The sequence below is a fragment of the Sprattus sprattus genome (genome assembly GCF_963457725.1).
Source record: "Sprattus sprattus genome assembly, chromosome: 16".
Lineage (NCBI taxonomy): Eukaryota > Metazoa > Chordata > Actinopteri > Clupeiformes > Clupeidae > Sprattus > Sprattus sprattus.
In genome coordinates, this window is record NC_137914.1 from 28,420,877 (window position 1) to 28,433,279 (window position 12,403).

General features: G+C 38.3%; 1 protein-coding gene across 1 annotated transcript in view; it reads right to left on the reverse strand.

Moving 5' to 3' along the window:
- The window catches only part of LOC308377096 (2-oxoglutarate dehydrogenase complex component E1-like), a 34,288-nt gene extending 23,041 nt beyond the window's left edge, over positions 1–11,247 (reverse strand). The window contains exon 1 of the mRNA XM_080853658.1: positions 10,820–11,247. Coding sequence (XP_080709784.1) covers positions 10,820–10,882 — 63 coding nt within the window. The 5' untranslated portion in view covers positions 10,883–11,247. The remainder of the gene's footprint in view (positions 1–10,819) is intronic.
- Positions 11,248–12,403: the final 1,156 nt, after the last annotated feature.

The following is a 12,403-nucleotide window of genomic DNA, read 5'->3' on the forward strand; positions in this document are numbered from 1 at the left end:
AAAGTGTCATAGTGTTACTTTAAAACTGTATGAACATTGTCATCAAATGGCAATAATAAGACTATTAGGCATTAGTCTACAAATTCAAAGTGTTTTCTTAGATTTTTTGAACAAAAACCAAACAGACAACGTAAATAAGACAATCATATTCACTTTTATTCTTATTTCTTTGTGGTTATGAGTTGTTATTACTACATTTCATTATTTAACTATTAACAATCGTTTTTTTCTTTCTTTTTTTATAATAATAACTAGGGCTGTCAGCGTTAACGCGTTAATCTATGAGATTAATGTGACCGCGATTAACGCATTAAGATATTTTAATGCCGTTAACGCAACTTTGTTTACTTCCGGTGTGCGGAATTAATTTACACGTCAAAGAGGAGTTTTATTTTGACACACGCACACAGTTCCCTGGGTGGTCTGAGTTCGTGCCCCCCTCCTTCTCCCGCTCTAACGTTACTCTTCTCCCTGTCACCTCTTCTTTCCCTGTTTCAAATCTTTTATGGAAGAGGTTTGCTATCTATTTTCAACCCTGACATGCTAGGTCTCGCTAGCATTTATGCTAACATGTTAGCTGGGCTAACTAGCTAACTGTGTGGGGCATGACCGTGTTTCTAGCATTCTCTGGCGGGGGGAGGTTGGAAAACTCAGAAGCCAGAGCCGAACAGCTAATTCATTTAGGTGTCGTTGGTGTTTTACAGAAGTCACAACAAAGAACAACCGGCCATTAATGTTTTGTCCGAACCAGAGTCTGAAGCAGTCAATGTCACAACTGTTCAAAACTAATCACATATTTACGTACGTTTTTAATGAATAGCCTGCCTTTATTGAACTCGGACAGCAACAGATAAATGCACTTGTTCACACAAACAAGCACAAGAGCATGAAATCAAATTATTCACATTGCAAGAACGGAATGAAATAGCCTACACATTACACACGACCGGCATCTGCCAAGCCTTCACGTTGTATGCTACAACGGAGGAGGCACAACAAACGAGAGAATCTTTTTCTTTCTTGCGGCAACGATTGTTATAAAACTACCATCATAGTCCAACCATCGAAGTCTAATCCATGTTGTTGTGGAGAACAGCCTCATTAGAATCTGCATCGACAACGTAGCAGAAATATCTTTACAGTAGATCTCTTCGTTTATCCCTCTCCTGATGACATTTTCTTTTAAACTTCCCATGATGCTTTGCCGATAGCAATCGCGTTGTCACAAAAGTTTTTTCAACATTGTCTAAAATACACGCTGTCTGGAGTGATTACTAGTTTAAAAATAATAATAATAATAATAATTTAATCGCGATTAATCTAGATTAATGAATTTCAAAATGTGAGATTAATTAGTTATTTTTTTTTAATCTATTGACAGCCCTAATAATAACACATTATATTTATGGATTTTTGTGTTACCTTTAATCATGTTGTACCTACCATAGTAGGCCTACAGGAAATACAGTTAAGACTAGTAAGCTAGCTTGCAAGCAAGCCTTTGTAGCTAACGCACTATCAGAGATAGCTAACGTTAGCTAACTAACATTAAACTAGCTTAACCAAACTAAATAGTATTATTAGTATAAGTATTATTAGTATAAGTATTATTACCAGTTATCATTCACTGTAGGCGATGGCGTGTTGCTTGGCGCCTGGTGACGAAAGGCCATGTATTTCTGTATGTTTTCGCTCCCCTTGATGAAGTCAGCAGAAAAATGTGCCTGTGCTGGATTGATTGGATGACTTGGGCAACTCATTGTCCACAAGCCCGACATGCCTTGAAAAACAAATCAGGTCTTTTTCTCTTCGTCGTCGTCATCCTCCAGCCCAGGCCAATCTAACTTTAATTTTTTGACAGTTGCTGGATGTGTGAATTTTATCTTTTAGAACCTGAGATGGTGACAGAGACTGCGCTGATCCTCATTTCTCCTCACTCTCGCAGTCACAGGTCTGATTAGGAAGCGCTCCAAATATTTTTGTTAGAACGTTTGGTTCTTCACGCAACAATCAGTCAAGGCGAAAATCAAAACATTTAATGGCAACTGACCGGGTCATATAGGCTACAATGTTTGACACCTTCATTGCATTTTTATTACACAAAATTATGGGGGCATTTTTTGCCCCTCTCCTTGTAATTTTAGGGGCAAAACTATATTTCTTAGGGGCAGTTTTGCCCTTTGCCCCACGTGTATTTCCGACGCTGGAGTGACGCATGGGACACTTTCAAATCCCACTTGAATGGCCAGAGCGCCTGGACTGAGACCTGTAGAAACCGACCACCTTCAAATGTGGTTTGTATCAGATTTCCAAAAAGCAGATTTCATGTGTTTTTTTTTTTTGTTGTACAGACTTTCAAAAATCAATCAGAAATCAGATTTGGGCTGGCAGCGTGAGCAAGGCCTTACACACTTCTTAACTGAATATGAGAACTTGCATAGAATTGCAATTGAGTGTTAGCCACTCTAAAGCAAAATTCAACTGTCGACTCGATTGTGGAGTATCCTAACATTATCTACAAATGATATGGTTTAGGGTCAATGACAAATAGGGCTTTAAAAAAATATTTTTAAAAGGTGTTTTCAAAATTGATGTAATGCATGTTTTTGAAATTGGAGCAATGTGTTTAAACAAGTCTTATTTGATAAATAACTTTTCAAAGTGATTAAATTCATTTTTTGACTGTATTTTTAATTTCACCACCTGATAAATGTCAGGTGGCGCAACCAAATATTTGTAAAAATATATATATTTTCCTACTATTAACTAAAAGTGATTTTTTTTAGCAAGTGTTCCTTCGTTTGTATACAGTGCCTACCAGATTATTATTTTGAGTTTGTTTTTTGTATTTACAACAATTTAAGATTATTGCACCCTAGCGCCAGGTATTTTGTAAATGTTAAGCATCCAATTTTACATTTAAAGACCGAAAAATTGTTTTATGAATATACAAAATGAATGTTTTCAATACAATAGCTATGCACATCATAGTTTGAAACCATTTGTCACTTTAATCTATTATTTATAGGCTTAAATACAAATGTTACTTGGTCGCACCACCTGACGATTCAGTTGTGCCACCTGACAACAGTAGTAATGACTGCATTTTTTATTTCAAATACAACACAAAAATATTTAAGTTAACAGTCTCTGCTGATGTTAAGGTTGTATATTGATCATATTCATCAAGGCTATTAAAAAAAAGGAAGTGAATTGACAAAAACAGGATATAGGCCACAGGATCACATTCGGTATAGGAATAGGCTATAGTGCAACAGAGTGATTAGATGTACTGTAATTGATAGTAAATGATCAACAACAAAGCCACACTCTAAAGTATCATGTTTCAGTTTGATACTTTACTCCAAGGTTCTGATATCACTTTGAGGACATCCTTTGTATAGTCAAAAATGATATCAGCTGGATGGGCTGAGCAAAAAAATAATATTATTATTTCGGTACTGGGTGACTGGACCGTCACTCATTACGTGTAAAGTTGTGGGGGATGGGTTGCATTTCCTCATTACATCCCTCAGCACTGGCTCCAAGTGGGCCCACACAGCTCTCTCATTGTGCCGAAGGGACGCAGAGATGGTGGCATAGGACTGTTAGCCAGCTGTTGTATAAGCTACACAGGTGTGGACTGTAATTTTGTAATTGAACCTAACGCGGCGAAGCCCCGGTGACCCAGCAAAACTAGGGGGGTCTGGGGGCATGCTCCCCCATAAGATTTTTTTTGAAAATAACCTTTTAAATAGTGTCCTCTAGTGGGTTTAAGGAAGACAAATTAACTAATTTAGATTTATTATATGGCATAAACATATTGAAGACATCCGCTGAGATTTTGTTTTGGATATGTGTGAAGCAGGAGCACCCTGACCTGGGAGAGAAAGCTTAGGAGCAGCTATACCCTTTGCCTCCACATATTTATGTGAGGACTCCTTCTCTGCAATGACTGTGATCAAAACAAAGCAGAGAAACAGACTGTGCCTGGAGAAGAGCCTAATCACAGCAGTTGCCTCCCTTTTTTTGAAAATAACCTTTAAAATAGTGTCCTCTAGTGGGTTTTAGGAAGAGAAATTAACACATGTAGATTTAAAATATGGCACAAAAATAAACATATTGAAGACATCTGCTGAGATAGGTGCTAATTATAGTTAATGTCAGCTATCCTCTGTTCAATTTTCAAACTCCCTCACTATATGACTTTTTTTGCTCGAGCAATATTCCATGACAAATGATACGATGCCAACGTGACCGTTTCAGAGTACTTCGTACATTAAAAAAAAAGCTGAGTCTGTTTCTCTGACTGACGTTTCAATTCAAAGTATGTACCTTGTGCTTGCACAGCTCTGTGCCTTTAGGAACTCCTGGGCTATGTTAGCATTGTGTGTGGAGAGAAGGCGCTGTCAGGCGCACCAAGTTTGAGGCTTTAAAATGCGACGGTGACGTCTGGCATATTAAGCAGAGGGGTTATCCATTTCGCTCCGCAAATAATTCCTTCCATTCAGGCAAGAACGTGCGGTGTTTATCTTCATATTTTCGTTTAGCTTTACGCTTTGCTGGATCCATGGCATTATTTTAGTAGCTACTGCTATTCTGGCTAGTAACTCTCTGCGACTGGGTGCACACATTAGAATGTTTCATGTTTGGAACATTAACGTTACTTGAAGACATCTCTCAAGATCGCGTGATCACACAATATACATGAATAAATTCCCCATTCAAATCGGACAGCTTTTTGTCTGTATTTCGTGCAAAATATGCATTTTAGATGTTTATTTTAGAATATGAAAATTCTGTACACCAAGAGGAAAGTCAGTGAGCAGCACTCGCGCTGGAGCCGAGCCACACGTCAGCCGGCAAAGAGCTGCATGCGGCTCGCCACCCCTAATAGCGGTAAACTGTTGTTTTACGTGTTGCAACGTGATTAGGCTCATTAACGTTTGAACAGTGTGACATGTTGAGAGTTATGGTGAACACGTTTAAAAAAAGTTTGACTGAGTGAAAAAAGGGACGAAAAACTTAAGGCGTCTGTAGGGCGTCTGCCTAAAAGTAGTGCGTCCAATTTCTTATTATTTTAGAACAGTGCGTCCAAAAGACGCACGGACGCATGCCTAGCTAAAAGCCTGCTAGCTTCCGACTCCCTCCAAAATGGAAAGACTGTACCTCACTATGAATCTTGCAGGAGAAGTTTTCAGAAAAATCTCAACCTCATCTTCTCTTAGGCTTTCTTTCAAAAAACCTGCATTCTTTGGCTTGGTGTGGCCAATTGTAGTGGCGTTTGGCTAGCTAGGCTGCTGAGCTTATCGTTGAAATGTTTCAACAGTTCTGTACAGGTTCCAAAATTTGAAAGGTCTGACAACTGTATAAAAGTATCTACTACCAAATCCAGGCTTGCATTACAGTTTGTCATACCTTTCTTTTCTTTTTGCAAGGTATGTTTTTGTCTTGCAGCCAGATAACTTTGAGCTCCCAGTGTCGTGCAGATTTTTCCTTAGTTGATAATGACATCTAAAATGATTTAAAATAATCATGAAAAGGTTTGAAACTGTATACCATGTTTAATATTAAACTAATAAACATTTTAGAAAATGAATAGACAATCTTAGAGCCTTATACATCATATTATAATTAATAATAATATTATAAGGTATAATGTATAGTTACATTTCTTGCAGTTGCGCCACCTGACTGATTGGTTGCACCACCTGACATTTCCCCAACTAATTTCAAATTAAATAGGCCTCTAGTTGTACGCCTGTTTAAGTTTTTGAGTTCAAGTTCAAGTTCATTCATATAATAATTTAATGTAAAAAGAGCTTTATGATAAAATAACATTTCCCTAGTTTTACATTGGTTGTACCACCTGACATAGAAAGTGAACCAATCTTACTAGGAGTTGAAAGTAGCTATTTTTATCCAAATTTGAGAGCAAATTACCAACCTTTTCAATCAGTCGTAAAGGTCAGTTGGGGTCCTCTAGATGATTCAATATCCTGTTTACTATTATTGACATTCTACTTCAGAATACAATTTTTACGGTTGTGCCACCCTGACATTTGAGAGTTTACAAATTGCTGGACAAAAGTTTTTCAATTATCTCAACTAGATCAAAGTATTGATATTTGTAAAATTGGATTTATTTGAAAGGTTTCAAACATAAAATCATGCCAAAGTATTTTACTTTGAATTTATTATCATTAAAACACCATTTTTTAATACTTCTTTAGTCTGTTCATTTGCACGGACGGTTGCGCCACCTGACATTTTGGGGGTTTGAGATCCCAAAACATAAAATAATATCCTTTTTTCTGATTTCCTGAAAATGTATTTAAACTGAATAGATTTAATAGAATAAAGTGATGCATGTCATGAATTGATTCAAACTATTTAAAAAGAAAATGCAGTCGGACACAAAAAACCTTTAACGGTCTAATGCTGGTGCTGCCACTAGAGAAATTTGTCATTATTTTGTTGTGTCATTGAGATCTAAGAGCAAAATTATTAGGCTACGTCAACTTGTAGGTCATAGTCAGAGTGGAAGAGCAAAAGACTGCACCGTCTTGCGGTTGCCAGTTTTAGTGTTCGAACTCAATACTGGACCGATTTACCTTGTTCACAGTTCACACGCACTGCCATTTTGAAACGAAAACAAGGCTTGTCTGGGTAACCCAACCGGAGGTCATTCTCTACGATACGAAGAGTAATGATGGACTGAAAATGGAGCACATATCTTCTGCCCTTGCCCCTCATTATCGCGGCATTAATAGATTATTTGACATATCTTCTGCCCTCGCCCCTTCTAACTGCGCCATTAATAGATTATTTTTTGCAACTCACCGTCAGCATCATGTATATTTACTTGGCTAGCTAGCAAATGGCAGCTAAGTTATACGGTCAGAATTGCTAGCACGAATGTGTAAAATGACAGGTGATTCATGGCATCTTTTTTTTCTAATCGGGATGATCTTGTGAATAACAATGCTTTTGCAGTCAGAAAGAGAGAGAGGGAGGGACAGGGCAAGTGTGAGAGCGAGGGCATTTCCCTACATGAGAAAGAATGATATCCCCTACATGGTCAAGGTAGCTAAGTTAGATGCAACAGATGGGAGGAATTGCTAAATCGGTAACGAGATGTTCGCGGCTAAAACTAACCTAGCGAAACCAGTTGAAATGAGCTTACTTTGACACTATGACAAACTAGTAGAGATGCACCGAAATAAAAATTTGTGGCCGAAACCGAAAAATAATTAATCACTTGGCCAAATACCGAAAACCGAAAATGACAGTTCCGTTTAAAGTTGTCAAAACACTATTTTTAAATATTGCTTAAATCTACTGCTTACAATAAATGTTTAGACATGTTTTTCAAGGAAAAATGTTTATTTGAAATCTTCAAATGTTGGAGAACTGATATCAGTTTCATTAATGCCCTTCAATTCATTCTGGGTGTTTTTTCATTCATTTCATATTTTTCATTTAAATGATTCACATTGCAAGAACGTTTAGTAAAATGGAGCGGCTCCTTTAAGAGAAGCACGTACAGGGAGGGAGAATGGTGACGCATAGTTTGGATGCAGCGACAAAGATTTTTGTGCTGTAACAGTGTTAACCAGTATGTGAGTAACGTGAGTTTTAATAAAGCTTAGCGTGTGTAATGTGTAGCTATTTCATTCCGTTTTGTAACTTTTCCTGCTGTCTGTAAAGGGAAGGGAGATAAAGGAAAGGGAATTAACCCCGAAGTTAAAAACATCTAACTAATCTACTTCGGCCGTGGAGCATTTTACTCCCCTGCAATCCCCAACTACGGGCAGACAGACAGCAGGAAAGGTTAACAAACGGAATGAAATAGATACACATTGCACACGCTATGCTTTAATAAAACTCACGTTTTATGATACACCAACAGAGGCACAAGTCTTACCATTGAAGATCTTTTTAGACGCCGTTGTTCGTTATGAAACTATCTACATCCAACCATTGAGAGTTGCATCAATCATATTTCATTAAAACGCTCATTGACAAGCTTTCGAACGTTCGATTAAACATTCCCGCGGTTCATGGCGAGATAAACAAAACAACTCACAACCCATAAAAAGCTAGAGGGGGTGGCATCATTGTTACATTTTACTATTTTGAGATCGTATAGGTGGCCTGTGCTCCTTGCTTGTGTAATCAGACAAGATTGTATAATTTTGCGTCACCACCACTTTTCGGCCTCTGATTCGGCCACTCATTTGGCTTTTGACCGAATGTGTCTTTTTTTGCGTTTTCGGCCGAATTTTTTCGGTTGCCGGATTTTCGGTGCACCTCTACAAACTAGTTAGTCAAAGACTTTCCTAACACAGTCAAACATCAAGCATGTGCAACACAAGACGGCAAATAAGCTACTTCGGGAGCTACTAACGCAGTGATATGCCTACGGACCCTGGTATGGCAATAGCACAGAGGCCATTCTCCATATTAAACGTCATTGTAGGGGCCCCATTTTTTAAGCTGTTATTTTAAGGTTAGATTGCCAATCCTTACCCTTACCTTTAAGTACAATTGCTAAATACTGTTACTTTAAGGTATTAAAGTTCCTTACGTTCAGAGGCTGTTCAAAAGTTGCTCACGTTCTGACCTTCTACAGTATTTTGGCACACACATTCCATGTTTGGTGCATTTCATAATAGTCAAGTAAATAAACATGATGCTGACGGTGAGTTGCAAAAAAGAATCTATTAATACCGCGGTTATAGGGGGCAAGGGCAGAAGAATTGTGGTCCATTCTCCATCCATCATTACTCTTCGTATAGTAGAGAATGATATCCGGTCGGGTTTGACCCAGCTAAGCCTCGTTTTCGTTTTCAATATGGCCGCGACGAATTGCAATCATTAATTGTTCCTTGTAAGAATTTGGACCAAAAAAATATCTTGAAATAGGGCCTAGGTGGAAAAATCCTGCAGTTTCCCTTTACGTTGACACTGTTTGCCAAGGCATCTTCCCTGATTGTTTCCCATTGTTGAAGTTTCTGAGTGCAACAAGCAGTAGGCTGGCTAGCTAGCTCGCTTTACAAGACAATTAACATCGTTAGTCTGTACTCACATTGGTCAACAGTGAGTTGGAAATATTTCACCCATGTTCCCTTTTAATAAAACAATTAATAGTATAATGACTATATACTATGATCGTGGTCATTGTTTCCTTGTGGATAACGTTCAAAGAACTCAGTCCTGACATAATTTGGCATTTTGGCATTTTGGCAATCGCATCAATTAGAGCTCTTCAAACTCGGAATTCTCCCACTTTGCAGTCTGCAATTCTGACGAAAGGTTATTGATATTTTGATTCATATATTGATAATTACACCCCTCCCATCGTGCTCTTGAATCAAGCTGTTGATGGGCTGGAATAGTTTTATGCCGGTTTCCCACAGATCAAGTACTTTATGCAAACAGCGGAGGGCTTTTTATATGGGACACGTGAGGAGAATTTAATTTAATTTTACAAAAAGTGTACTGTATTAGAATCATGGACTGCACCTTTAACTCATGGTAACAAATAGAAACATCTGCACACCTTTAACATAAGTTAAATATTTCACCCTACAAAGGCAATGAGAACTTAAGTGCAGGTTTTTAAGGCTCACCGACTGACAGGCCATAGATATATTCCTCCAACTCTTAGGCACGGTGTGCCCAGAGACGAACAAACAAATGATGCCTAATTTCAGACACTTAACTGGACAGATCTAAATCCCAATACAACAGAACTGAACAGCCTGTTTTATAATCAATGTACTTGCTGATATGGTGAACAGCTGATACCTGTTTGCCAGCCTGCGTCTAAGAGACCATGTCATCTGCAGCAATTTGTCCATAATCTTTTATTCAGGAAAACGGAAGTTACACACTTCTGCCAATATGCTCACAAAGCTGTAACGTTAGGTTTACTATTGACAAATTTAGCCAATTGTACCAGCGGATAAATTAGCAAGATCATTCAAATAGATCCTGTCTGTGTTGTTACATTTAGCCTACTGCACACAAAATGGCACAAAAAAATATAACTTACACTGGCCATTATACAAGGGCGCGATATGGTAGGTCAAACCATGTCGGTTGAATACCTCTTGACCCGCTATACTCTAGTCACGCTTAAATACTCCGTTTTAATCCAGTGAGTTTGCACTTAACAATTATTGTTTTTACTAAATAATACTAGCCCGAGCTACTTAATATCTTATCTTAACATTGCTGATTGATACTGCGCTAACAATGAATCCCGTCTGGAGAAAAAACATCAAGGGAAACATTTTCCTTTTCATGGTCTCACGACAATAAAATGTCCGTGCAATCACGGAGGGTGACTGAAAAATGTCGAACTGTAAGAAGAGGCTGTGAACACTAGACAATAATTTAACATTTTCTGCATGTAAAGTTATCTGTAAATCTCCGATTTATATTGCTAGCTCATCTAGCTAGCTAGCAAGCAATACAACACACGCTTCCTTAGCTTAGCAAAGGCTATAATAACCTACTCGCTAGTTAGCTCACTAGCTACATTTGTTCGGTGTCAATGCAAAACCAAACTAACGTTAGCTATCGCTAACTAGCTACACTCAACGAGACAATGTCAGGTTAAAACCGTACCCGAGAGATCATGGGGGTAACAAACTTCGACAAGTCAGACATGATACCGATACAAATGACAGCAGATTGTTTAACTAACTTAAAGCTATAACGATAACGTCAGTAATGCATCGTACTCCAACTTCATAGCGATGGCTTACGCTGGTAAACCAGCTCATTATCGTTAACAAAGCAACCTTACCTTTGACTCCTGTCCACCGTTGATCGTGGCAATACTTGGTGTGATGAGTGGGCCGCTGCTCATATACCTACAGTTCACTGCCAGGGGTCTTAATACAGCAAAATTCTGATCCTATTAATTAGTAATCGTAACCTGGCATTGCTTTTCTTACATGTCAGATCCAGGTAGCTAGCAAGCTACCAAGCTAGCTATCCAGCTAGCGTGGGATGACTGCAGTAATGATAACGCTTGCTAGCTTTTTTATCATTGACGACAGCTAAACTTGTTCGTAAACAAATTGTATCCATTTGATTGATCCATGTCAGTTGTGGTGTTAAAAATAAGATTAAAGCGAGCATACGAAGATGCAATTCTATAACGACTGAAGTTTACAATGGTTTAGGTTATTGTACATCTTCAAGGATCTTCGCGTTACAACGTCAGCTGGCCTGTGAAACCGCTATCCAAAATAGCAAGACAGCTATGACAGCTCCCACAGCCTAGGAGGTTGCAGTGGAAATCCGTGTTTTACGCCATTCCAGTATGTCCAGGCCTTTTAAGCTGGAGACTTCTTCGTTCTGTTGCACAACACTGCTGTATTTTGATGAGACGAGAACGTTAGTGTAGTGGCAAAACAAAAGGTGTAGACCAGGGGTCTTCAACGTTTTCAGGCCAGGGACCCCCAAACTGATGGCAAGATGAGCAGGGACCCGCTACTATATAAATTGCATAAAATGTTTTTTATAATATACTGGGCCTAGTGCCAAATAAACATAGCTACCCTGTTATTGTGTAAACTATCCAAATAATACAAAGGTTAATATATTCATTCATTAACATTGAATTTAACCTAACATTTTTGAACAACGAATTTAACTTAACATTTTTTAACATTGAATTTAATTTAACATTTAACAACATGAAAGGTACAGGGTGGCCGTGCCACTGCCATTTATAAACATACATCTTGCAAACAACTCTGAGCTAACAATTAATTACAACTTATTAAAATAATTCACAGATATATGTTTTTATTTCATCATACATAAAAAAGGGACAGTGAATCCTCAAGCATCTGTCGATGGCACACATCCTCTCACATTAGTGAGATGTATCTTCTTTTCAATAACTCCTGACTGACACGATCCAAAGGATGACGGAGGAGGAGTCTGGCGCATGGAGTTGTGTTGACAACATAGATGTTATAGTGAGATTGACAGGTCAACAAACCAATCACACCGCTAGCAAGTTGTTAAGATTGTAGGTAATGGCATGCTAACATTTGCTCGGGGGCTCATCCACCTCGCAAATCCTCTCAGACTTATTTTTCAGTTACAATTAATGTTTTTTGACAGTGTACAGTGTACTTGTACAGTGTCTATTTCTCTTTTTTTTTTTTTTTTTTTTAAATCTAAGCAAAAAAATGTCAAACTAACAATTTATAGACCAACAAGACCAGCTATGGAGTTTGGTCCGCCATCTTTTATTTTTGATCTTCTTGCTCTTTAGACTTGAGCAGAAACGCGATCTGATTGGCTAGTGCCTGTGCTGTCGTATATGCATGAAAGGTGCTGTGAGTGAACGGTGCCCAGCTTGAGAGAGCTC